The 26,675-nt window shown below is 41.5% G+C and overlaps 1 protein-coding gene across 1 annotated transcript in view; it reads left to right on the top strand.

Annotated features, from left to right (window-relative positions):
* Positions 1–26,675, top strand: part of MAPK15 (mitogen-activated protein kinase 15) — a 1,649,688-nt gene that overhangs the window by 1,453,149 nt on the left and 169,864 nt on the right. The window contains exon 14 of the mRNA XM_044067386.1: positions 16,291–16,430. Within this exon, the coding sequence (XP_043923321.1) occupies positions 16,291–16,430 (140 nt within the window). The remainder of the gene's footprint in view (positions 1–16,290; positions 16,431–26,675) is intronic.

Raw genomic sequence — 26,675 nt, 5'->3', positions numbered from 1 at the left:
AGATGTGCTGTATAGATCTCCAGAATGCATATTACCACATCAAGATGGACAAATGCTCCAGGAGTCTGCTTCACTTCCGGCTAGGAGCCAGTCATTACCAATTCCGTGCCCTGCTGTTCAGTCTCTCTACAGCCTCCGGAGTGTTCATGAAATGCATGGCAGTGTTAACAGCTCACTTGACTAAAAGGATTCCGGGTGTTTCCATCTCTAGACGACTGGCTCCTTACCATCCCCACCGAGCATCTTCTGGAAACAGCAGTGCACTATACTCTCTCTCTGGCAAAATTTTTGGGAATAACGATACATTGGGAGAAATCAAACCTTATCCCTACACAACAAATAGAGTTCATTGGAGCAGTGTTCAGTACTTAGTCCTGTCTGGTATCCCTCCCAATTCACAGACTCCATCGATTGAGGCTTCAACTCCAGGTGATTCTATCTCAAACAAAAGTGTCTGCAAGGGAAGTTCTTCAGGCCCTAGGTTCTATGGCTGCGTCAATTCCAATAGTGCCTCTAGCAAAGCTACATATGCGGATTCTGCAATGGCTCCTTCTGTGTCAATGGTTCCCAAAGTGTCATCCCCTCAATTAACAGATTTGAATAACCAAATCCTGCAAACAGGACCTGCTTTGGTGGATAAGGCCAGAAGTAGATCTTTGGAGTCGCCCATTTCAACCCCTCAGCCGTTGTGACCATAGATGCTTCCCTGATCAGGTAGGGGGACATTTCCAGGGAAAAACATCCAAGGCACATAGTCCACCTCAGAGGCACACCTGCATGTCAGTATTCTGGAACTGAGAGCCATGCTGTTGTTGTTGCAGGCCTTCCATTCAGCTCTCCCTTCCGGGACAATTGCAATTCAATCAGACAATATGTCAGTGGTCTGGTACATCAACAAGCAAGGAGGAACAAAGTCCTAACACCTATGTCAAGAAGCCATGAGAATTTGGCATTGGGTGATAGCTTCCAACCATTTTCTGATAGTAGCACATATCCCGGGGAGCTCCAGTGTGATTGCAGACAAACTGAGCACATGCATCCTCATGCCCCACAAGTGGTCCATCAACCCCGAGGTGGCATCTGTAATCTTCAGCCACTGGGGCCAACCTTGCTGCTATCTATTTGCTTCCCCATCAGACACCAAGTACAGCAGCTATTTTGCCATACTTCCCCCAGAGGGAGAGTCACCGAGGGACACTTTGATCCACGATTGGCCCATGGGACTTCTTTACTCTTATCCTCCCATTCCTTCTGATCCCACAATTTGTAAAGAAAGCTCTTCGGTTGAGATGCAAGGTGATCCTCATAGCCCCATTCTGGCCTCGACAAGTTTGGTTCCCCTTCCTTCGGCCTCACCTAGTATAACCACTGTGGATTCTGGACCCTCTACCAGAGGGAGAGCTGCCTTCGGCTCAGTGGTACTCAGGAATGTTCTTCCATAAGGGCCACACATGGACCTCTAGGTAGCTTGGGATTCTGTCCCATCAGTGATGAATGGAAAGAAGATGAACAACACAGATGAAATGTTATGGTAAGACATAACTTCTTTTTCCATTAAATGCAGCTGTGATGCAGCTGATGCCTCCTCTAGGGCAGCTGCATCTGGTTCTGTCATGAGAAGACACTCCTGGTTGCACCTGCAGACTTCACCTGAAGACATTAAGGCCAAACATTTAGATTCTCCCTTAGATAACCAGAATCTTTTTGGAACTGCTCCTGCAGGATTGTTTACAACCTTGCAGGTTAAAGCAAGGTCATACAGATCCTTAAACAAAGTTTTTGTTGCACTTATACTCAAGTTCCAGATAAACTATCCTTTGAAACTTTCTTTTGTCTGTTGACAGCCTTAAAAATCTGCTAGAGGTAAAATGGTTTCTAAGCAGATTTTCCCAGATAAACCTGCTCAGAGTTCAAGGGGCCAAAACCCCTCTTTTCCTGATTACATCTGCCTCTATTTAACATTCAGCCTCCCCACCTCTTGAGACAGATTCCTCTGACCCTCAGGCTAACCCTTTCCTTTATCATCCAACACAGTTATTTCATAGCTTGGAAGCCCCTTCCCCCATTTTTGGTCTCATTCAACCTCCTTGCAAGCTTCCTCATTTTCCTCTGGTCTTACGGGATGTGGTTGAACAGGTAGCTATACAACCTGTTCCTTTGCTCAACAGGGAGCAGGTTTTTATTCCATAATGTTTCTGGTCCTGTGGTTTGGGGATGTAGACTCATTTTAGGCCTGTCTTATTTTATCACCTTTCTCATATTCATAGGTTCATAGGTTGGTACTAGGCTATCAGCCCTAGGGCCTATACATTCAGCTACAATACACAATTCCCTGGCTCTTTTCTTTTATTTTACTTTACTTTCCTAGACCCCTAGTGTGGACAGTGGGGTGAATTTGGGGTGAATTTCCTCTCTCCCATCCTCTCGCAAGGGAAGAGGTCCAAAGAGGCACTCTGCTTGACATGTATAGACAGTATACAGTATCTGCACCTCTTCCAGAGTCTGGTCAGGAACCCATCAGTCCAGCATGTTTCCAGCATGTTTTGTTTATTGTGATGACCTAGCTTGTATCCCCTGGGATTGAGATTTCTTTATATTGCATTTAGCTCTGGGTTGACATGGCCAAGTTATGTTAAGCAGAGATCGCCTTATATGTTTATATATCGAGTATGAGAGTAGACGATACATTTACAGTTCTTAGTTTGAAAGGCCCGTTGGTTAGGCCTGTCTTTCTTGGGCCTGTCTATTTTTGGGTTGTTGTGTTCTAGGGCTTAGGCACTTACCAGATGTATTCCTTCCTTTAGGATGTTGTCTCTTCAATCTTTTTTCCCTGTTTTGCTTCCCCAAGCTTTTCTGGTTTCCCTGGATTTGAAGGATGCTTATCTTCATATTCCTGTTCATACTCTTTTCAGGAAGTATCTGCATTTCTATTTTTCTGTTGCTCACTATAATTTCTCTGCTTTGCCTGTTGGTATTCCACAGCTCCAAGGGTACTTACCAGATGTCCGGCCTAGGAAATAGCTTTTCGCAGACTTCAAGGAATCCAAATATTCCCTTATCTGGCCAGCCTTCTTAGTCAAGCCCCCTCTCAGCTACTCCTGTTTCAGAATCTGCACTTCACTGTGCTGTTCCTGCTCAGTGCAGGATTCACTCTTAGTATCAAAAAGTCAGTGTTGACTCCCTCTCTGGACCTAGTGTTTTTGTGTCGCAGGATTCAGATCATCCTGATGCTGGCTTCTCTTCTGCCTCCCAAGATCCTTGCCTTGACAACTTATTTTCAGTTTCTTCTTCCTCTTCCAGTTCTTCCTGCAAGGGAATTTCTTTGAATCCTGGGGTTCATGGAATCCACCTTTCCCATTGTTCTTTTTGCCAAACTCCATGTCAGGAAATTTCAATGGCATCTCAAGGTTGTTTGGCTCCAACACTGCCACCCTCTGGAGTTCCCTGTCACTCTTTTACCCTGTCTCAAACTCAAATGCTGATAGATGATTTAGCAGATCTCCCTAAATCCACGTCTGCCTTTTCATGTCCCTCTTTCTTTCAAGAGCTGAACAAGGATGCTTCTCATCAAGGTTGGGAAGCGTCTTCCTGCATTCTGAAAGTTCAGGGTCTCTGGTCTGATCAGCAGATGTCAGACCATTTCAGTATCAAATAGATGAGGGCTCTAATTCTAGCTCTTCAGGCCTTTCACTCCATTTGGGTCCCAGGTTTTCTAAATGTGTTTATAGATGACACCACTCATGTGGTACATCAACAAGCAGGGGGGTACAAAATATTGTCTTCTTTGGAGGGTAGTCTATCAGGCTTGGGATTTTGCCATCCACTATCACTTGGTTCTTCAGGCAGTTTGCATCCCTTCAGAGCACAATCTAGTGGCAGACACTGTGAGCAGGTCTAGGACACATCCTCACAAATGGATGCTTCACAGAGAGGTGTTTCTGGACATTGTCAATCGGTGGGGGTAATCCTCAAGTTGATCTTTTTGCCTCTACTCTCAACAGATAACTCTTCCTTCTTCCTCTACACTCCAGAGTCTTGCACAAGATCATGTGACACACACCAGAACGTTGCTGGTGACTTCCTTTTGGCCCAGACAGCACTGGTTCCCCCTTCTCTTTCACTTGGCTAGGGGCAACCATCACATTATTTTACTGGGTAAATCTTCCACACAAGACAAGGGGTGTCTCATTCACCCTCACTTGTCCACATTTCATCTGACACATAGGCTGATAGAGTTTTGATAACTTTTAGGCACTACTTTTCTTCGGATGTGCTGCAGATTGTGTAGGAGGCAAGAAAATCCAATGTGGCTAAAAGGGAGAGATTTTTTACTTGGTGTTTCATACATGACCAGGATCCTTTTTTTGGATCTCTATGGTCCTTTCTTATTTGTGTGAATTTCTTAATACTGGTTTGGTATATTCTCCTGTTAGAGCTTATTTGTTAGCCATTTCTGTCTGTCTGCCTTTGAATCCTCTTTTGGCTTCTTTTGAAGTCAAACAATTCCTAAAAGATGTCCTTCATATTAGGCCCCCAAGAAAATGTTTCCTTCTTCTTGAGACCATATTTTTGTTGTTGAAAAATTGACACAGTCCCCTTTTGAGCCTGCCTTTTCTTCTTCACTGCAGCATTGTACTCGGAAGATTGTATTGTTTGTGGCTTTTATTTCTACCAGGAGAGTCTCTAAACTTCAAGTCCTCATGGTGGTTCCTCCTTTTTTTTTTTTTTTTTCACAAGGACAAGGTTGTACCTTCGCACTAATCCTTCTTTTTCATGCAAGGTGGTTAATGATTTGTCCTTGAATCAGTCTACTCATCTTCCCTACGTTTTTCCTTCCCTACAATGAGATGGTACTACCCACCTTGGATTTTCATTGACAGCTCAGAAATTTATTGCATAAGACAAAAGGCATCAGATCCAGGAAATTGGATTTGGTATTGTCTAAGCAAACCATCTCTTGGGTCTTTAAGCCCTTTTCTTTTTGTTATTCTTTTTATGGCAAGCTGCTTTCCTCTTCTGTTCATTCTCATTCTACCAGGGCAGTCTCCTCTTCTAGTGCTTTTTTTCAGACGTCTGGACACTAGCTCCATCCTGGAAGTTGCTACTTGGTCTGGATGTCATTTCCAGGACCAGGGCAGGATTTGTCAAGGCTATCCTTCATGGGTTTATAGAAGAGGTTCTTTTATGCCTTCCTCTTTCCATTCTTTTCAGTAGCTTTTGTAGTCTGCTAAGTATAAAGTGCACTGCAACAGTGACTGGACTGGAAAAACACCCTTATTAGCCTCAACAAAAAGTTGAGATCCCTCATCAAAACTTCTAAAGCCAGCTATGAAGGCAGAATTACAGCAGACACTAAAAACAACCACAAACCCTTCTGTAATTGTATCAAGAATCTCTACGGCAATACCCAGGTTTGCTCTGAGTTACTGCACAATGGTACCTCCTATACTGAGCCAACAGATATTTCCAACATACTGGCTGACAGATTCACTGCCAACTTTACCCCTCCCCCCCAAAGGACCAATACCGGAGGAATGCCAGGCACCCAGCATTACTGCAGCACAGGTTAAAGTTGCATTGACCAAGGCCAAGAATACAGCTTCCATGGGACCCGACAATATCCCTGGATGTGTTCTACATGAACTACAAAGTGAACTGGCACCACATCTGTGTGCCTTGTTCAATCACAGCCTCACCTCTGGCTTTGTTCCTACCAAATGGCGCACTACTACATTTATCCCTCTCCATAAAGGGGGAGTGACTGCATACCCTGGGAATTATCGCCCCATTAGCCTAACAAGTCTGATATGTAAGTCTATGGAGCACATCATCATGGACCTAATTAACAAGGATATAGGGAATCTCCAAACTATAGATACCACGCAGTTTGGTTTTGTAAAAGGTAGATCATGCCTCCTCAACCTGGTTGACTTCTTTGAGTCAGTCACCAGAGCTGTGGATGAGAGCAAGGCAGTTCATACAGCCTACCTTGATCTGACCAAGGCCTTCGATACTATTCCCCCACTCAGGAATTATTGATAAACTCACCAAACTAGGCATCAAACCCTATATCACTAGATGGGTTGCAAATTAGCTCACAGACAGAACCCACAGTGTGAAAGTAGCAGACTCCAGTGGCTCTACTTGATAGAGGCACTGGGAACTAACGTCCGGCGGCACAATGCCAGGGCACTCCTATGGGCTTGGCTTGTAAAGGCTCCAGGGCCATTAGCCTGGTACACACCTATAAACCTATGAACAGTGACAATGAAGAACATAGTACAGTTGTGTAAGGTCTTACCATAACAGCAGATGTTCTACTTCTCATTGTTGCAATATTCAATCCCTCCTTCCCACCGCCTTTTCTTTTTCTGTTGTCCTTCTGCAGGCTAAGGAGATGTTCTTCATGTTTCACTGTTGCAGTCATCACATTTGGGTTATCTGCTTGCAGTAGCCCTCAGTCAGCCTGATAATCAAAGTCTTGGGTCCTGCGTCAGTTGCTGTCTCATCTTCTGTGACGTCAGGTAGCCAGGGGTATAAAGCATGCAGCCAACGCCATAACATCAGTCTTTCTTGCCGTGCGGTGCCCAAAGCAGAAGCAGTTCGCAAGTGCCAGTCGGCCGACTCCTGAAATTTTCATTTTTGAGTTTCAGAACTGAAGTCTTCGACTAAAGCTAAGTACCACGTTGGGGAAACTTTTTCTTGCTCTAAACCGATGTCAGTAAAAGTCAATAATTGTATTTCTTGTGGAAAGCAAATACCGCACAAAGATTTTCATTCGTACTGTAGTCCTTGCCTAGGCCCTGACCACAACGTACCTCGCTGTCGGTTTTGTGCCTTATTTAAGCAACAAACTATTTGTCGTCGATATATTTATGCTTCTAAATATTTTGGTACTTGGATCAATTATCCAGATATGTCTTCGGTAAGCCATCCGACTACCAACATTCTGAAAAAATGCAAAGATAAAGACAGAGACAGGCCACCTAGGTCCAAAGCTGCCGACGACACTTCTTCTAAGCCAGTCGCCAGTTCACCAATACTCAATGAGGTGCTTTTGCAGCCCCTGATACCCGATACTTCAGATTCGCAGGCCTCTACTGAGACCCATTCGGAGTCCGGTATGCTGCGAGATGCTTCAACTGTGGAACCTGTGGATGTCTCTACCTTGGATGGCTCCAGAGCCGCTGTGCAGGCACTGGCTTCTGAGAGTGTATTCAGGCCTACTGACTTGCATATTAAACTGATGCCATCTTCTTCTTCAAGGCCTAAAACTCGAACAGTGCCTAGTAAACCGACACCCAGACCGCATGGCTGGGCCTCTAAGCCTAAAAAACAAATGATAAGAATGGCTGAAGACCTTATTAATTTAATCAGGGGAAGCCAACCTTCCCCCTCTAATAGACCTAAGACTGAATTTGCTTATGATACTTCTGACCAGGATTCTGAAATATCTGTTTCCTCTGATGACCAGGATTTACCCTTATCTACCTATGAAGATTCTGATGCAGAGGACTCTATTCCGTCTGCTTCCCCCTAGAGGATTTCTCTTTTGGTGAAACCCTGCATACTCTTAGGGAGCACTTTCACTGGAAAAGCCAGGATTACTCTGATTCTAATGAGAGGCTTAGGGATTTCTTACTCCTGCCCCAACACAGGCCTTTAGCTATCCCTCCTGTACTAGACATTGATGATGCCTTTTCGGAATCTAACTTGGCCCCTGACTCTTTACCTCCTGCTCCCAGAAAACCTGATAGATATTACAAGGTTCCTGACTCTCACAAGTTCCTTTTTAAAAATCCTACTGCTGATCCTGAGACCATTTCACAGAGACCCAAGGGCATTACGGCTACTACTGCCAAAAATCCTACCCCCTCTGATAGAGACTCCAGGGCGCTGGATAGATGGGGAAAGAAAGTATACACTTCTGCAACTTTGGCCATTAGGGCCTTAAACTGCCAGTTTCATATGTTAAAGTATCAGCAGCTTATTATTGGATTGCTTAAACAGAAAGTGATGTTGATTCCTGACTGTGCTGAAAATAAGGATTTACAGGATTTAATGTATTCTGCTGAACAGGTTGGAAAGCATACTTTGCAATGTGGTTTTGATTCACTAGAGGCATCTTGCAGGGCTGATGTCACTGGGTCTGTACTTAGAAGGCATGCTTGGCTTAAGGAGCAATCTTTGCCAGATCATGTTAAAGTGAAATTGCTGGATGCTCCCTTAAATCAGGACCGCTTGTTTGGCAACAAAGCAGAAGAAGTTCTTAAAAAGATGGAGGAAAAAGCTAAATCTATGCAAACTGTTAGATTTCTTACAAGTACAGCCTCCAAAATTTAGTAGGCAGTGGCCCTCTAAGAATTGGTCTTTTCCTGCCTCTTCCAGGCCTTCTCAGTCCAAACCCAGAACCAGCAGAACACTCAGGCTTCAATCCCAGGGTATGCACAGGAGTAAGCAGTGGAGGGCTCCCACTTCCAAATCAGGGAGTAGTAAGACTCCCCCCACAGTAAACTGTCTCAATGACTTAACTTTAAATCTTCCAAGCACTTCTCAACTGTCTTGCTCCTTTACGGGGAAAGACTGCTCTGCAGGCAAAAAACTGGGAACTCATTACCCAGGACAAATAGGTTTTAAATAGTTTCCCAAGGATCCAGATTTCACTTCCACAAGTTACCAACCCCAAACAGTTGGCCAGATCTACCCCCAAATCAATGGGCAGAGGCTCAAAATCAAGTATTCTCTCTCTTAAGCATAAAGGCTATTCAGACTGTACCAGAAAATGAAAAGGGGCAAGATTTCTACTCAAGACTTTTCCTGGTGCCCAGAAAAGACAACTCATGGCATCCTTTCGTGGACCTTTCTATCTTAAACACCTTTTTGGTGATCCCAACATTCAAGATGCCAACTCTTCACCAGTTGCTTCCTATGCTATGCAAGAATGCCTGGTTGGCAACATTGGGTTTAAAGGAAGCCTACCTGCACATCCAAATCAGGGAATCTTGCAGAGGATACCTATCCTTCAAAGCAGACTACATGCACTATCAGTTCTCTGCACTGCCCTTTGGATTATCTACTTTTCCCAGGGTATTCACAAAGTGCCTAGCTCCAGTCATTGCATTTTGTAGGCAAAGAAATATCCAAGTATACCCATACCCGGACAATTGTCTAATTCAGGCAGAAAGCCAGGACATACTTTTGAATCATCTGGCATTTGTACAAAAGGTGCTAACTTGTCTGGGGTACACCATAAATGAAAATAGATCACATCTGGTACCCTGTCAACAAATTATTTTCCTGGGAGCAAGCTTGAACACAACTTCCCAGATGATTTTCCTCACGCCAGAGAAACAGGTTAATTTGACAACTTACTTCAAATGAATGGCCACAAAAACCTTGCTATCTGCAAGGCAAATACTGCAAACCTTGGGATGCATGGCCTTCTGCATTCTACTAATTCCATATGCAAGACTGCATATGAGGAAACTACAACAGTATCTAAACAGCCTATGATGTCAACATTTTCAGGATCTAGAAGCAATGATTCCTATCATACCTTGCCTATGGTTAGAGTTCCTTTGGTAGGCAGAGGCCTGCCACCAAAACAAGGGACTACCATTCACTCTACCCCCTACTGCCCAAACCCTAACAACAGACGCATCAGACTATGCATAGGGGGCTCACCTGGCAGGGAAGTGCATTCAGGGCAAATGGAATCCAAGTCAAATGCACCAGCATATCAATCAAAAAGAAATGTTAGCTGTACAGAATGCTCTGACAGCCTTCAAGGACCACATTCTTCCAGGACAATTAATGGTAAAGACGGACAACACCACAGTTATGTGGTACATAAACAAGCAGGAGGGTACCCATTCTTACCCCCTCTGCAGACTAGCCATGGCTCTGTGGAACACAGCTTTGAACTACCACGTGCATCTACAGGCTCAGTTCCTGCCAGGAAAACTAAATACACTGGCAGATGAACTAAGCAGAAATCTCATGGACCCACATGAGTGGAAACTGGAACCAAAGACTTTCAACATGTTGATAAACAAATGGGGGAGCCCAGATATAGACCTGGTTGCTTCCCCCCAGAACTACCAATTGGACAGTTCTGCACAAGGACTCCCCACAAACAAGCTTGGAAAGTGGATGCTTTGTCCTTCAGCTGGAAAAAATCTATCAGTTTATGCCTTTCCTCCTCTGCCTGTCCTCTCCAAAGTACTACTAAAAATCAAACAGGACAAACCAAGGACGATAATAATTGCACCAGACTGGCCACATCAACACTGGTACTCCCTCTTGCGCAGTTTGTCACTGCTGGCTCCATGGCACCTGCCTCAGACCCCTACCCTGCTCTCAGAGCAGGAGACCCAGATTCTGCACCATCAGCTTCAAACCCTGAACCTGGCAGCCTGGCTAATTACCTAATCTCTCCTTTACCATCCCTCAGTAAACAAGTGCTGGATGTCATTTTGGAGGCAAGGAGGCCTAGTACTAGAAAATCTTATGCTGAAAAATGGAAAAGATTCTGTGCCTGGAACCAAACTCAAGGGATAGGCACAGCAGCGCCCAATTTACCTCACATTCTTCAATACTTAACTGAAATGCTCCACAAAGGCCTTTCTTTTTCCTCCATCAAAATTCACGCCTCAGCCATTTCAGCTCATTACAACACAGAACCACCCCTCTTCTCTCATCCACTGCTCAAGCAGTTCCTCAGAGGGGCCAGAAACTTAAGACCACCCAGGAGAGCCCCAACTCCAGCTTGGGACCTTAACTTTGTTTTGGAAAAAATCACTCTTCCTCCTTTTGAGCCAGCTGCAAGTGCAGAGTTAAAATTTCTTTCTTGGAAAACAGCCTTCCTTTTAGCAATCACTTCTGCAAGAAGGGTATCTGAATTACAGGCCCTTATGGCAGTGGAGCCTTTCATTATCTTTCATGCGGACAGGGTGTCTCTCAGGACCAATCCCTCCTTCATGACTAAGGTGGTATCCAGTGTGGCTCTCAATCAGTCCATTAATTTGCCAGCCTTCTTTTCTAATCCACAGAACAAAGGGGAACGGATACTGCACTCCTTAGATGTGCACAGACAACTTAGATTTTACTTGGACAGAACTAAACCTCAAAGGAAATCTGAACAACTGCTGGTGGCATTTGCTGCAGGGGCAGAGGGGAAGGCTATTTCAAAGCAAACCATTTCTAAATGGATAGGCCATTGCATTCATTTCTGCTATAAGCACCATGGAAAACCTATCCCACAGGGGATCAGACCCCATTCAACCAGGGCTGCATCTACCTCTACAGCCTTTCTCAGAGGTGTCCCTACCAGGGACATCCTAGAAGCTGCTACCTGGAGTTCTGTACATACTTTCACCAAGCATTACCATTAAACAATTTTCTCTAAATCCAGAGCTGGCTTTGTCACTGCAGTCTTGCATGGCCTTATAGCTGGTCCTAATGCTATCTAAATTCCTCCTCCCATCGTTAGCTTTGGGAATCTACCCAAATGTGATGACTGCAACAGTGAAACATGAAGAACATAGTACAGTTGTGTACACTTACCATAAATGTAGATGTTCGAGTGTATTCACTGTTGCAGTCCTGGTTACCCTCCCTCCAGCCCCCTGACTTCTTTTGGCTGTATCTCTACTCTCCTTTACTATGCTTAAAAGTTTTTTGGTGTATTTGCTTTTTTGCTGGAGGTATAACCTTGTATAAATATATTTAATTGCTTCCCATTAGGGGGAGCAGCTGACATCTGGGGCAAGAAAAACTGATGTAATGGCGTCGGCTGCATGCTTTATACCCCTGACTACCTGATGTCACAGAAGATGAGACAGCATCCAATTCTGGAACCAAGACTTTGACAATCAGGCCGACTGAGGGCTACTGCAAGCAGATAACCCAAATGTGATGGCTGCAACAGTGAATACACTCGAACATCTACATTTATGGTAAGTGTACACAACTGTACTTTTCTCTTGTGTCCTTGTCTGCTTCTGTTTCACGTCCTGGATTGGTCGTTTTATTGTTTCTCTAGGGTTGCTTCCCTTTTTTTTTATTTTTCTGTTGCCATTCTGCTGGCCGAGGGGTTTCCTTTTGTGTCCTTATTTGTGTTAGTGTTTCCCTGGTGTTGCTGTAGTTTTTCTGGGGCAATTCAGTCCTGAGGATTAGGCATCCATATGTCATATATGTACCTTGCATGTTGCATGTAGAACATACATCTGATGTATGATGCTGGGAAGGTGCAAAGGCTTTGATAGGCTGGCCAGACATTATGGTATCCTTGGCTGGATATTCCAAGTATAAAGACTAAAGAATATTTCAACAGTGAGAAGCAGGACAAGTACTGTTATGGCAAGATTTTACACAACATTACTTTCTCTTATTGTTGCAGGAATTTCAGAACTTCCTTCCTCAGGGAGTGGTTTCCATATGCTATGCCAGTCGTATGGTACATAAACAAGCAAGGAGGAACTAAATCTTAGTCCCGTTGCATAGAGTTCATGAAGGTATGGCAGTGGATGATAGCTTTTCATCAGTTTCGGATTGCACTGTATATCCCAAAGAAAGACAACTGCCTTGCAAACTCAGTAGATCCATTCTAATGCCTCAAGAATGGTCCTCAACCACACAGTAGCACAACATATCATGAACTACTAGGACCTGCCTTGCTGCAATCTATTTTCTTCCCCACTAACTCCAAATGGAATGACTACTCCTTCCTGATATCTTCCAAGGGACAATAACCAAGAGATGCTGCAGTCTGTCAGTGGCCCCTGGGCTCCTGTGTGCTTTTCCCCCATTTCATTTAATCATCAGGTCTGTACAGAAAGCCTTGGCATGCACAGCTATAGTCATGCTCATTGCCCCATTCTAGCCCAGGCAAATCTGACTTCCCCTTGCTCGGGCCTCACTTAATGAAGGCCCATTGCTTCTAGACCCCAGCTAAATGATCTCTTACCAGTCCAGACAGCCTCACCTGGACTTAACAACCTCAGGCTGACTATATGGTTTCTCAAATTCCTTTGATGGTCAAAGATCCTGCGTTATCCAAGAGTGTAGTTTTTTGTCATATCTATAACCTACTATGGAAAATGAATTATCTTGTGGGAGTCACATCCTTTTACATACTGTATATTAAAAAAAAAGAACACAATGTTGACCAGTGTAGAATTTGTATTACTTTTCAACATGTGAACCGTGTTTCCTGCCATTCTTAATCTGATTCATCCCCAACCTCTTTCTTTTTTACCAATTTCTTCTTATCCAGAAATATTGAAAAACAGCAAAATCATTCTCATTCTTAATCCACTAATAACATTTCATAAAGAAATTGCACAAGTGCATTGGAACTTGTAATTAAATTTTGAGAACAGATAGCCTAATAAAATGAAGAGGGCTGTGTCCCCAGCCCACAGAAATAGCAGATGTTTTGCTTTTTGAACATTTTGTTCATTCAGATGTGAAATTTGACTAAACAGACAGAAAATAGATAATTTAAGACCCAGATTATTCATTGACATTTTTCTCTTTAGAAGCAGAAAAGTAAGGGTAGTTGGGAGGATTGGCATAATGGTTAAGGTTTTTACCTTACAGACACAGTGCAGGGTTTGATTCTCACATGGGGTAAATGGCTAAGCTTAAAATGGCCCACAAGGGCAGTTAGCCTAGTACTACTCTATGAACCTATGTAAAAAATGCATTCTGAATGTGTGTGTACACAGTTCAGATATTAAGTGGAATAAGCCAGACACATCCCAAAGGGTTGACTGAATCTTTGTTTCCTTCATGAGAGAAAGCAAGTCTTGTTTTTGTCCATACAGACTTTATCAAAGTGGATTACCATATGTATTTTTTTGGGGGGGGTGTTGAAAAATATAATACACTGTCAGCTACACTCAGTATCATACCCCTCAATTGTCCAAATTTTCACAGAATGTCCAGATTTTTATCTCATACTTTTGGACTGTTCCTCATAAAACTTTTGGTTTTCTTACAAATCACTCAGGATTGGATTCACTAAATAGTGACATACACTTGAGTTTCAAAGTTTTTATCCTACAGAAAATGCATGCTAACACAAATCATGTTATGCTAACAACTTTCTAAGTTTATAAAAGCAATATTTAAAATCTGTCCCTATTTTTGGGCCTTTGTCACCTCATTATTTTAGGCTTTGTCCAGATTTCTTGCACAAGAGGTTGAGAGGCATGCTCAGGATGCATTCTGCTGGAGCTGGAGCTGCTGCTTGCTTCTACTGTTGTAGAAATGTTTCATCTTAGGATGTTTATAAACATGTGACTTAGTTAAACACACTTTACAAAATTCTCCGGATTATATGCTTTGACTAAAAGCAGGACATGCCTTGATGGGCATAGAACTAGTTTTGTGAGGTGTTAGTATTCACTATAACAGGATATCTTCAACTTCTAACAGCATAGATTGCTTCCCACTGTTGTTTGGATTTACATTTGGTTTGACTGCTTAAATTAACTATAGTTAGCTGGCTATTTTGTATGTATGTTTTTGGTGTGGTTACAATGTTGTATTTATTACTTGCTGTACTGCTTGGCTGGCAAAACTCAGAAACGTCTCACTACAACTGAAGCTGGCATGGGATAATATAGCAATAACCCACACCTGGGTGTGGGTAATGCTGGATTTACCCACGGTTGGCATGGTTTGGTCACGAGGGCGAAGCCGGAGTGGCCAAACAAAGCCAACCGTGGGTAAATCTAGCATTACTCACACCCAGAAGTGGGTTATTGCTATTATAAAATGACATTATTTAAGAAAAAAAATAATTACTTTTCTTAAATAATGGCATTGTATGCCCTTCCGCAGCTGTCTGGTATTCTGCGGCAGTTCTGATGTACTGAGCATGCGTATGCCTACGCAGTACATCAGAGCTATGGGCAAAAGCAATGGAGAAAGCAAGATCTCCGTTGCTTTTTACTGTTTCGCTATGTTAAATGGGTTTAACATAGCGAGACAGCTTTAAAATAAGCAACGGAATCTCCGTTGCTTATTTTAAAGCTGTTTCGCTATGTTAAACCCATTTAACATAGTGAGACAGTTTTGAAAAAAGCAACGGAGAAAGCAAGATCTCCGTTGCTTTTTACACACTGTCTCGCTATGTTAAAGGAGTTTAACATAGCGAGACAGCTTTAAAAAAAGCACATAGCGAGAGAGCTTTAAAAAAAGCAACGGAGATCTCCGTTTCTTTTTTTAAACCTGTCTCGCTATGTTAAACTCCTTTAACATAGCGAGACAGTGTTTTAAAAAAGACTTATACTAATGGAAAAAGTCCTGGTGACCGGACTTTTTTCCATTAGTATAAATCGATTTACAACGTGCACGCTGACCAATCAGCGTGCACGTTTTGGAATATTAATGGGGGGTCATGGTATAATGCTGCTTTATGAAGCATGCATCATCTGGCTATGGAGGAAGTAAGAACCTACAGCTGCTTCATATGTTACTGTCCATGATGACTGGCACTAGTATGTGAATGCCCATTTGTTCTGAGTGCTACAAGACTCTCTTCCTCAGAGGTCTGCTTTCCGGTGAGCACCACACATAACTGCACCTCTCAACTTCTCTGCTGAAGAACTCTGAACAAAGACAAAAATAGTGGGGCAAAGGAACCAAAATCAGAGACAGTTTTTAAATGTTACTATAATTTTCTTAAAATGTTTTATTTTAGTATTGTATCAGTATGCATTTTCTGAATAACAATAAGCATGAAACTTGTCTCTGGTTTTATAGACTGTTATTAGTGACTCACCAGAAAATACATTTTACAGTGGACAGGGAAAATGTGAGGTGAAATCTGGGACAATTGTATATTTTCTAAGTAGCAAATATATTGTTAAATGCACTTAACAGTATTTTCTTTCCAAAAGCCAATTTTGATTTTTTTTTATTGTATGTCTCTTAGCCTAATTTCTTATGGGAAAAAATGTAGATCTTGGGTTGGGACACTACTTATTTTCCATAACTGGTAGGATATATACCAAACTTGAAAAGTGAATTTGTATACATTTTGTCTCAATGTTAAGGCATGTAATGTCCACAATGCTTAATCATTTCCTGCCTTTTTTTCTCATTGGAGGGGCTGCCAGTCACTCCTGTGATATTCATGTGGCAGACAGCCTGTGTGAGTGGTAGACAATCAGTACACTACTGCATGTGAGTAATATTTCAGATGCCGATGATGATGATGATGATAGTGCTAGGTTAAATTGTAAAACAATTTACAGTGGTATTCTGATTCCCTTTCAGGTGAGCAGACCACTGGAAGAGCTACCCAAAACCCTCCAGGACCTTATCATCAAAGAAGCTCATCTTTGAGCAGGAAGCTAGTTCGGCAGCCAAGCCAGGAAAACTTGAGCACACTGCTACAAGGGACAGAGAATGGAATTGTGAGTTTAAATTATCTTTACAGGGACTACAGTTTTCCTGCAGAAAGTGTGGACATTTTCAGAATGCTAGAGATTATATCAGTAGTAGTACATCTTGTTTCAGTAAATCTGAATACTAAATGTGGAACTTGAAACATGCATATTTAAAATTTCAGTATATTTTAACTATCCAGTTTATCTATTTAGCTGTTTAGTTATATATTTATTTTTTAAACAGTTAAGACCTACTAGGCACAAATACATCTTATAGTGGTGACCTATCAGCTTTAGTCTGATCATTGGGTTGCTGAGATTCACATAGTGTGCATTGAAATGGGATTAAAGTCATAGGTTCAGGATGTTTTTTTTTTATCAAATCAAATTCCTAAATTTCTGTCCTATCCTTTCCAGTCATATCCTGTCTCATTGTATTCAGCCCTATTGTTTTCATGATGATTTGTTGATAGATATTTTCTTGTTTCTAGTTTGGTAATTTAAAACAAAAATTTGCCACTGAAAAGAAGCACTTCTGCCTATCGGGTTTACCAACTGAATACTCAGGTAAGCAGTGCAGAGCTTTAGTTGCTTATCTAGCACTCAGTGCCCATCCATGATCTGGGACACCTCAAGTCTTAAATTTTAGTGGAGCAAAAATTAAAAAAATAGGTTCCTTCTCCAATCTTGGCACTCGGCCCCAGACCCACCCCTCAACTATGTGTTGAAAAAAAAGGTCTTTTCTACTTTTAAAAACTGTAGCAAGTGGCTTGCTGTAACATGTACTACATAGGTAGTGCTGAAGAAAATGCTTTAGTCTTGACAGCAAAAATGTATTTCTGTACCAGCATTCAGAAATGTCAGCACAGAAATAAATGTTAGTACTGTACTACTGCTGGTAGCACCCCCTAACACCCTGCTCCTCCTTTGCTCCACTTTAGCTATGATTATGGAACAGAATATCACGTATCTGCTCAGATGTTCAGACGTGTGTTGTCATCCATTCAAGAATGTTATTGTCTTAGATCATGACATTAGTTTGCTGAGGAAGAAGAGTCCTTTGCAGCTTAAAACAGGAAGGATATTGGTACTTTTTTCTGCAAGAAGCTGTCTCATATTTCTGATGTGTAAATAGATCAAGCAAATGATGGTTCTTAGTTTTTTCTTCTCTTTTTTGAGATTATATTGAATATCGTATGAGGATTGAAGTATGTCAAAAATGCTGTAACAGTTTTATTGTTCCTTATTTGTATTACACTATATTACAATACAGAACAATTGTGTATGTTAAATACTGACTTTTCATCTTATTTTATTGTTTTGGTCACTGATTTTCTGAACTCCAAGGATAATAAGCGGCAGCATCATTTGCATCATTTACCCTTTAATGGTGATGCAGGAAATAGCTTAGCCCAGCATTCAAGACTCTACATGGCAAAGCTGGCAACTTTGAGTCTTATCAGCCCCACTTATATATTCTCTGAATCTTAGCAAGATGCTTAGTTCCTTCTGCTCTTGTGTTTCACTGTGGAATACAGTGATGAAATTATATATTTTATTGGACTAATGTAGGCTTTTTGTAACACATTTGCTTAAGCTATTGGAGTAATATGCAACTATGAGCTGATAAGTTATTGATGGTATGTACAGCCATTTAATACCATAAGTTGTTGTATTTAGCATCAGTTGATTGTTAGCTCCTGAGGAATCAACATCATGGCACATAGGGATAAAGCCCTGACTATGATCCAGGCGACCCAAGTTCGAGTAGTGGATCATGTACCTGATGAAACTGACTGGAATGGAAGAGGAATGATGGGGCATTTGCCTGCCTGTCTCTTTGTGAGGAAGGGATTGGGGGCATGTTCGGGGGTGTGGCTGCATCACAAGTCCTGATGGTGATGTCAGGACATTGGTAACATAGCTCTGCTTTTGCACAATGGGTAAGGAAATAGAAACAAATCACCATGTAACTGGGGGGAGTTTCTTTTATGACACCATTGCATTCCCTCTGGATGACATAGCCCAGCACATCATTGGGAGATGGGACTTAATTAGAAACTCCCCAGCTCAAATGCATTAGAATGGCCCTGACATTTGTGTTCCTTTCCTGACTACAGCAGGGGTTACTTACACAGGCAACTGTGAGGTTATGCTAGGATAACCTCATGGTGATGAAGGACGAGGAGCTGTATGGGATGCTGGAGGACCTAAACTCAGTGATGCACTAGCCAAAAAAACAAAAAAAAAAAAAACAAAACTTAAGTCCCGATAAAGGTCTCATGCTAGTCTGACTACTAGTTAGACTACTACTGTTCCAGTGAAATGTATCATGTCATGTTTTTTAATCTGTTTTCTATTAATACACCCACACGTGATTTCTTATTTTTAAATCAATTCATATATGGCACCATTCACTATTGGGTTTCTATTTCTAACTCTGCTACCTCCTGATACTCTGCTTTATCCATTCCCCTGCCCTGTCATTTACCCCACACTGATGTTTCTTGCCCCTAATTGATATGGTAGGGACAACTGTAATAATGAGAGTACATTTTTCCTGTGACCTGGAATAATGAAGGGAAATTGTCTTCTACCTAATCTCGTCAGTAGTAGCATACTGAAGTGAACGTAACTGTAGCCTGTGTGTGCTACTACACACAAGCAGGCTGCCCTGTGCAGCTGTCATTATTATTTTGCTATCTTCTTGCAACTTGCTGTATCCCATTTTTCTGCTGGGTGACAGTCTGGCAATGGTAGCAGTCCATATTCTTCCCCAGGATGAGACAGACAGCCATTGGCCACTTGATCCCACTCTCCTCTTTAGTCTTCCAAGTGTCGGAGTGAATCCCATTCACTGACAGGAACAAAAAACCTATACCATCAGTTTGGCTATTTTTAAAATGCAACTAGAAAGAAGTGTCTATGGTCTTACTCAGATAATCTGTTTTAAAAAGATTGTAAGGAATTCATGTGACCTTTTTACACACCGAATGAATATTTATATTGCCAAAAATTTACATTTCTCATGTCAAGGCATATATAAGTACCATCTGTGCTTCTGTAGATAGCAACATACTCAAGAAGGGCAAACTATGAATCTCATTTATTCCAAAACCATTAAAGTCAAGTTTCACCTAAAAATATCAGAAAAACATATTTCTAGACATAGAATAAGCCCAGGTATGGATAAAATATGGCTATGACCCAGATGACCTGAGTTTGATTAGTGACCTTTTTTTAAACAAGAAATATCTTAATTGAATTATCACGTTATGACATAAGCAGTCATACATTTATATAAGTAAAAACAAACCATGTTGACGTAATTTTACTGGAAAACATTATATATCATAAACCATGGTGACATAATTGTAGTTTCAAACATTATACATCACTTATAGTCTGTCTAGTTATTGTCAGTCCAACATTACATAGTTTGTTCAAATCCTGCCTTCTTTTAAACCTTGTTCCTCCTCTGCATGTATTGTTCCAGGGTCTACTTTATATCGCCGAAAGCTTAAAATCTCGAGCGCTCACATGAGCGAATATGCAGGTATTTGAAATCGCTATTGTGGGGGGGGGGGGGCTGGCACCCCCAAATATATATTCCAACTCCGAAATCGCACAACAGTGAGGAAAGGGCAAATATCCCAATCTCCACTGTACTGCGATCCAAAAAAATGAATATCGAATATCTGCATTTTCTCTCATGTGAGCGCTCAAGATTTTAAGTTTTTGGTGATCTAAAGTAGACCCTTGTTCCAGTTCCCATTTTTTTCTTATGTAGTTTGCACCTACCCTTTTCTAAAGATCCCAAGTCCAGCTGTTTATCTCTGTTACTATATTCACTACTTCTAGTAAAGTTGGTTTAGACTTTGATTTCCATTTTCTAGTAATTGCTTTTTTAGCAGCCACCATAATTAGACTCAGCTAGGCTTTAACTATGTCTAGACAATTCTGATGCTGTATCATAGCTCAAAAAATAATTTTGTTAGTTACACCAGTTTGCTCACCCAGTATCTCTGACAGAGCAGTCTGCAGGGAAGTCTGCCAACTCATTACACTCCCAAAATTATGTTCCCACTTACCTCTTTCTTCCCCATCACACCTCCAACATTTTCTGTCTACCTGAGGAAAAATTCTTTGAGCCTACTTGGGGTATAAACATACCTATGTAAACACTTCCAAGCAAGGATTCTGAATCTTTTAGACTTGTTGCATATTCAGGAGGCATACATATATCCTCCCATTGTTTCTTTGTGAATTACTCATTCAGTCTCTTTTCCCAATCCTTTCTAACCTCCTCTTATTTATTCTTATAGTTATCATGCAATATTTTATATGCTGAACTAATTATTCCTTTTTTAGCAGTAGCATATGTTTTGCATTCTACTAAAAACTACCAGCACTGGTCTTTTGCTTAGGATCTCCCTATTTCTTTCTCTTTGCCTATACTATGATATCATTCTCTGTCCTGCAGTCCAAATAAATTCTTGACCTCTTCCCATTCTGTTACCTTTCCCTCTCTAATTATTTCCCTCCAATACCTTGGTTCTTTTACCAGTTTTCTCCAATAAATTCCAGCCTCCTCTTGCCTATTGTCCATATACCTAATTGCAGTCATCCCTATTAGCAGAATCTCCTTTCTTCATTTCCGTGTTGGCTTAGTTCTTAGAATACTTTATAAATATGTTTTGCATGGTTATTGCTGTTACTCTTAAAGATCTGCATCCAAAATCCCAGTTTCTCCTTGTTTCTTGAGCTTCCCCGTTTCATCATCATCCCTTTCCACATTGAATTATATGTTTCTGCTTGTGCTATGTATAGAAACCTTAACTGTGTAGCATTAAAATACCTCTTCAAATCAGGAAATCCAAAACTGCCTTGGTCAGTTGGAAGAATCAGCTTATTTCACTTGACTCTTGCCATTTTCTCCTCCCAGATAAAATCATTCAGCTCTTTATTAACTGCTATCCACAACTTCTCTGGTTGATAAAAATATGCCTGACCTGTGCATAAAACTAAAGGCACTAAAAACATTTTAACTGTTTGTATGTTGCTATCCATATCCATATAACGGAGCTTCCAATTTCTCAGTTTTTGTATTATCTTTTGTTTAGTCTCTTCCCACATATCCTTAGCTGCCACAGCAGAAGCCTTTTTAATTCATGCTCTTAAGTACTTCGTTTTATCATGTCCCCATAAATATACATATTGCTGAACCAGTTCATGTGTGGGTACATAATTTACAGCTATTGCCTTTGTTTTTAACTTCATTAATTTTGTATCCCGAAAAAATTTGAAACTGCCTCAAAAAGTTCTACAACACTGAATTGTCCTTTTCTGGTTTTATCAGGTATAAAATAACGTAATCTGCAAATAGAGCAAGCTTTTCTTGACTAACATAGCAATCATATCCTTAAATGTCTGAGTCTCTTATTTTCTTTGCCAATAGTTCTAAATATAGTGTAAATAATGAAGGGGAAAGAGAACGCTTCTGCCTGGTTCCTCTCAAACAGAAATTATCAGAGATGAACCCACCCACTTTAATTTTCAACTCCAACCCCTCATATACCCTCCTAATCAACCTTATACTTTTATCAGGGAATGCAAATGCTTCTGTTGCCCTGCTCATGAAGTCCCAGTCTACTCTGTCAAATGCTTTCTCTGCATCAAGACCCACCAACAGTGGTATTTTCTTACATTACCTTCCCTGTGGATCGTCAGCATTCTGTTAATGTTGTCAAAGGTTTGCCTTCCCTCCACAAAACCACACTGATCCATATCTGTCAATTTTGGTATCACTTTTGCCATTCTTTTAGTCATTATAGACATAACTCACAAAAAGGCAACTTCCAGTGTAAAAAACCAATAACCAACACCCAAATTGAAACAAAAGCGGACTGTAAACTGTTCTGTTTAACCAAAGCAATAACGTCTCACGCGTCATAGTACACATAGTACGCATATTCAAAATTTACTTCATTCAATCAATGCAGCCATTCATAAATTAACATAAAACCAATCATTTTATTCCAATTATTTTAAAACAACCAATGTGTTATCTGCTTTGTGTCAGATTCATGAATAATTCATTTTTTATTATAATTCAATTCCTTGACGCCAACTTCTTAGTGAAAATATCTTGCTGTTAAAATACTTGATGTTGTTTATTAAGTAAACTAAAATAAAATTTAATTTAAATTAATTGGAATAAAATGATTGGTTTTATGTTAATTTATGAATGGTATATAAATATGATTGACTTAAACAATGTGCATCTGATGAAGTCTTTTTGAATTCTAAGACGAAAACGTACTATGTACAGTGGAGACGTTAATGTGTCATTGGCATTTGGATTAAACAGTTAACAGTTTTCGGTCCGTTTTGTTTCCAGTTTTTGGTGTTCATTATAGACATAAACACTTTATAGTCATGGTTTAGTATTGAAATGGGCCTGTATGAAGCTGGATGTGATGGCTCTTTACCCGCTTTAGGTATTACAGCTACCACTGCTTTCTTCCAGGATGCTGGTAATTCTCCTCTTAAAATACTGTTAAAAAAAACTTCCAGATATTTATCAGGTTTTTCTTTCCTAGCTTCCAAACTTCCACAGGAATACCATCTATTCCATGGGCCTTTCATGTAGATTGGTTATACATTACCATTTTTATTTCATCTCTTCTTATCCTAACTAATTGTTAGTAATAGAGCCTCATCTACCTCTAACTTTGGCATATTTAATTCTTCTGTAAACATTTCCACTTGTACCTTTTCTTGATTTCCATATTTCTCTGCTTTATACAGACTTTCATAAAATTTCCAAAATATTTCTAATACTTCTACAAGATCTCTTATTTCCTTGTTATAGGCTCCCTAAGCTTGGTAACTGTCCTTTCCACTTTCTGTTGCCTGACTCATAACATTTGCGTGACAGCAGTCTTTCTAAACTCATGCATATTATTGAGGCAATCTCTTTTCTGTTTAGCATTCTGCAGTGGCTCCTTTTCCTGTTCTGAGAGATTCCCCCTGTTTTGCAATACTTTAACATTTATAAGTCTCTTTACATAATTTTTATTACTTCTTAACCATATCTCCCTTTCCTTTATTTCCACTGGTACTGTGTTGAGGTGGTTTACTTGGCTGCATTAAAAATGAGATTTTAATTTCTGCTTTGGAGAGACATTTAGTTTTTGGCTCCTGTGCTGAAGAGGTAATCAAAAAGTGTGATGAGAGGGGATAAGTTGATACAGGGAATCTTTAAGATTTTTCATCTGTCCTTTTTTAAATTTTCTGAGGTATTGTCTAACCCCCTTATCCAGTTTTGGCAAAAAAAAAAAAGAGTTTCAACAAAATGCAGGTAAACAGACATTTACAAAGAAATAACAAAGGGTTCCAAAAAGAAATCAGGACCCCCCCCCAAAACCAGAGTCCAACAAATCAGAATGACTGGGACCTTGTCCCCCCCTCAACCTGACAGATGTTCTTCATGTTTCACTGTTGCAGTCATCACATTTGGGTTATCCCTGCCAGGGTAGCCCTTGGCCGGCCTGAATACCAGAGACTTAGTATTTCTTCGTCGGTTGCTGTCGTTTGAGGACTGACGTCAGGTCATCAGTGGTATAAAGGAAGGCATCCAATGCCATTGCATCAGTCTTTCTTGCTGTGGGGCCCGAACCAGAAGCAGTTTGCACAAGTGCCAGTTGGCCACTACCTGAGTTTCATTTCCAAATTGAAGTTGAAGTCTTCTAAAGCTAAGTACCCCGTTGGGGATCCTTTTTTCTTGCACTAAACGATGTCAGAAAAAATGAATAATTGTCTCGCCTGTGGAAATCAAATACCACTCCGGGACTTCCACTCTTACTGTGTCACTTGTCTAGGCCCAGACCACGACGTTCCTCATTGTCGCTTCTGTGCTTTGTTTAACGCCAGAAGTATTAATCGTTTACTGTAGCCAGATATTTTCATTTACAGTCCTCTAATTCCAATATGGCTTCGGTAAGCCGTCTGACTGCAGATCTTCCGAAAAAATGTAAAGATAAAGAGAGAGACAGACCGCACAGGACCAAACCTTCCAATGACGTTTCCGTTAAACTGGTCGTCAGTCCTACGCAACTCAGTGAGGTGCTTTCGCAGCCCTTGATGCCCACTTCAGTTAATTTGCAGGCCTCTACCAAGACCCTTTCAGGGTACGGTATGGAGCAGAACTCTTCTTCGTCTAAGGATCCTGCGGTTGTCTCTACCTTGGATGGGTCCAGAGCTGCTGTGCAGGCACCAGCTTCCGAGGAAGTCCTTCACAATACTGAATCCTGACATAAACCAATACCTTCTTTCACGGCTTCTGTTCTTTCGAAAACAACTGAGTTCCTCAGGCCCAGGGGTCAAACCACACCCAAGAAACCTTCTACCCATTCTCAGGCACCTGCTCCCTTGCCTCAGTCTCAAATGCTTAAAATGGCAGAGGACCTTATCATGCTGATTAGGGGAAGCCAAGTCACTTCCTCAAAAAGGAAAAGAGATCTGTCTCCAGTAGTTTTGTCTGAATAAGAGTCAGATGAATCTGATGCATCTGACTATGTAGACATGCAACCCCTCTCCACATATGAGGATTCTGATGCAGAGGAATCCATTCCTTCAGCCTCTGCCCCAGAGAATTTTTCCTTTGGGGAAACCCTGCATACCGTAAGGGAGCATTTCCAATGGGAGAGTCAAGACTACCTACAGTCTAAAAAGAGATTCCGAGAGTTCCTGGACCTTCCACAACACAGGCCCTTAGCCATCCCCCCAGTCCTAGATGTGGTGGATGATGTCTTCCTTGAATCCAGCTTCACTCCAGATGCCCTCCCTCCTACTCCCAGAAAACCAGATAGGTACTACAGAGTTCCTGACTCTCACAAATATCTTTTTTAAAAATCCAATTGCTGACCCTGAGGTCATTACTCAAGGGTCTAAAGGGATTAAAGCAACCTCAGCTAAGAATCCCACCCCCTCAGGCAGGGATTCCTGAGCACTGGAAAGATGGGATAAAAAAGTATACACCTCAGCTACTCTTGCTGTCAGGGCACTAAATTGTCAGTTTCATATGCTTAAGTATCAGCAGCATACCTTGGAACTCCTTAAACAAAAAATGTCCTCCTTTGCTGCATGGGCAGAATCTAAAGATTTACAGGACTTAATGCATTCTGCTGGTCAAGTGACTAAACACACTTTGCACTGTGGTTTTGATGCGCTAGAAGCTTCTTTCAGGGCAGCAGTCACCGGATCTGTCATTAGAAGACATGCATGGTTTAAGGAATAACCCCTGCCAGACCACGTCAAATCAAAATTGTTGGATGCACCCTTGCAAAAAGATAACTTATTTGGTACTAAAGATGAAGAGGTCCTAAAAGAGATTGAAGAAAAAGCAAAATCTTCAGACTGTTAAAGATTTCTTACACGTCCAGCCCCCTATGTTCAGCAGGCATTTTCCTTCCAAGCACTGATCCTTTCCTGCTCTGAGTAGACAGGGCCAGCCTAGGCCCCGAGGAAACAGACCCCCCCCCCAGACAGCAGCCCCAGGGGTCACAGAGATCTAAGCAGTGGACTACCTCCACTTCAAAACCAGGGAGTTCTAAGCAACCCCTTATGGTAAGAACTCAAAATGACTCACCCCTTCCCGACCTCGCCTCTGCCCACCTTTACATACCTCTAGGAGGAAAACTCTCCTTTCACAAGAGCACTTGGGCCACCATTACCAAGGACCAATGGGTTCTGAACATTGTGTCTCAGGGGTATAAATTCTCCATCCACACACATCCAACCCCAAAAAGAGTTCCCAGATCTACCACCAAATCAGTGGGCAGAGGCTCAAAAGCAAATCCATTCCTTGCATTCCTTGGGGGCAGTAGAGCATGTTCCTGCAGAGCAGATAGGCCAAGGCTTCTACTCCAGACTTTTTCTGGTGCCCAGAAAAGAGGACACCTGGCACCCCATCCTCAATCTATCCATTCTAAACACCTTCCTGGTGATCCCAAAATTCAAAATGCTCACCCTCCAGCAGCTGCTACCCATGATCTCCAAGGACGCTTGGCTAGCCACCCTGGACCTAAAAGAGGCCTATCTCCACATTCCTGTCAGGGAGTCTTGCAGAAAATATTTCCACTTCAGGGCAGGATCTCAACACTTTCAGTTCTCTGTGGTTCCCTTTGGCTTATGTACTGCTCCCAGCATTTTCACAAAATGCCTGGCTCCGGCCATTGCCTTTTGCAGACAAAAAATATTCAAATTTAC

Source organism: Protopterus annectens, chromosome 3.part1 (assembly GCF_019279795.1).
Source record: "Protopterus annectens isolate FY-2018-M chromosome 3.part1, PAN1.0, whole genome shotgun sequence".
NCBI classification, from domain to species: domain Eukaryota; kingdom Metazoa; phylum Chordata; order Ceratodontiformes; family Protopteridae; genus Protopterus; species Protopterus annectens.
This window is presented reverse-complemented; position numbering and strand designations above follow the sequence as displayed.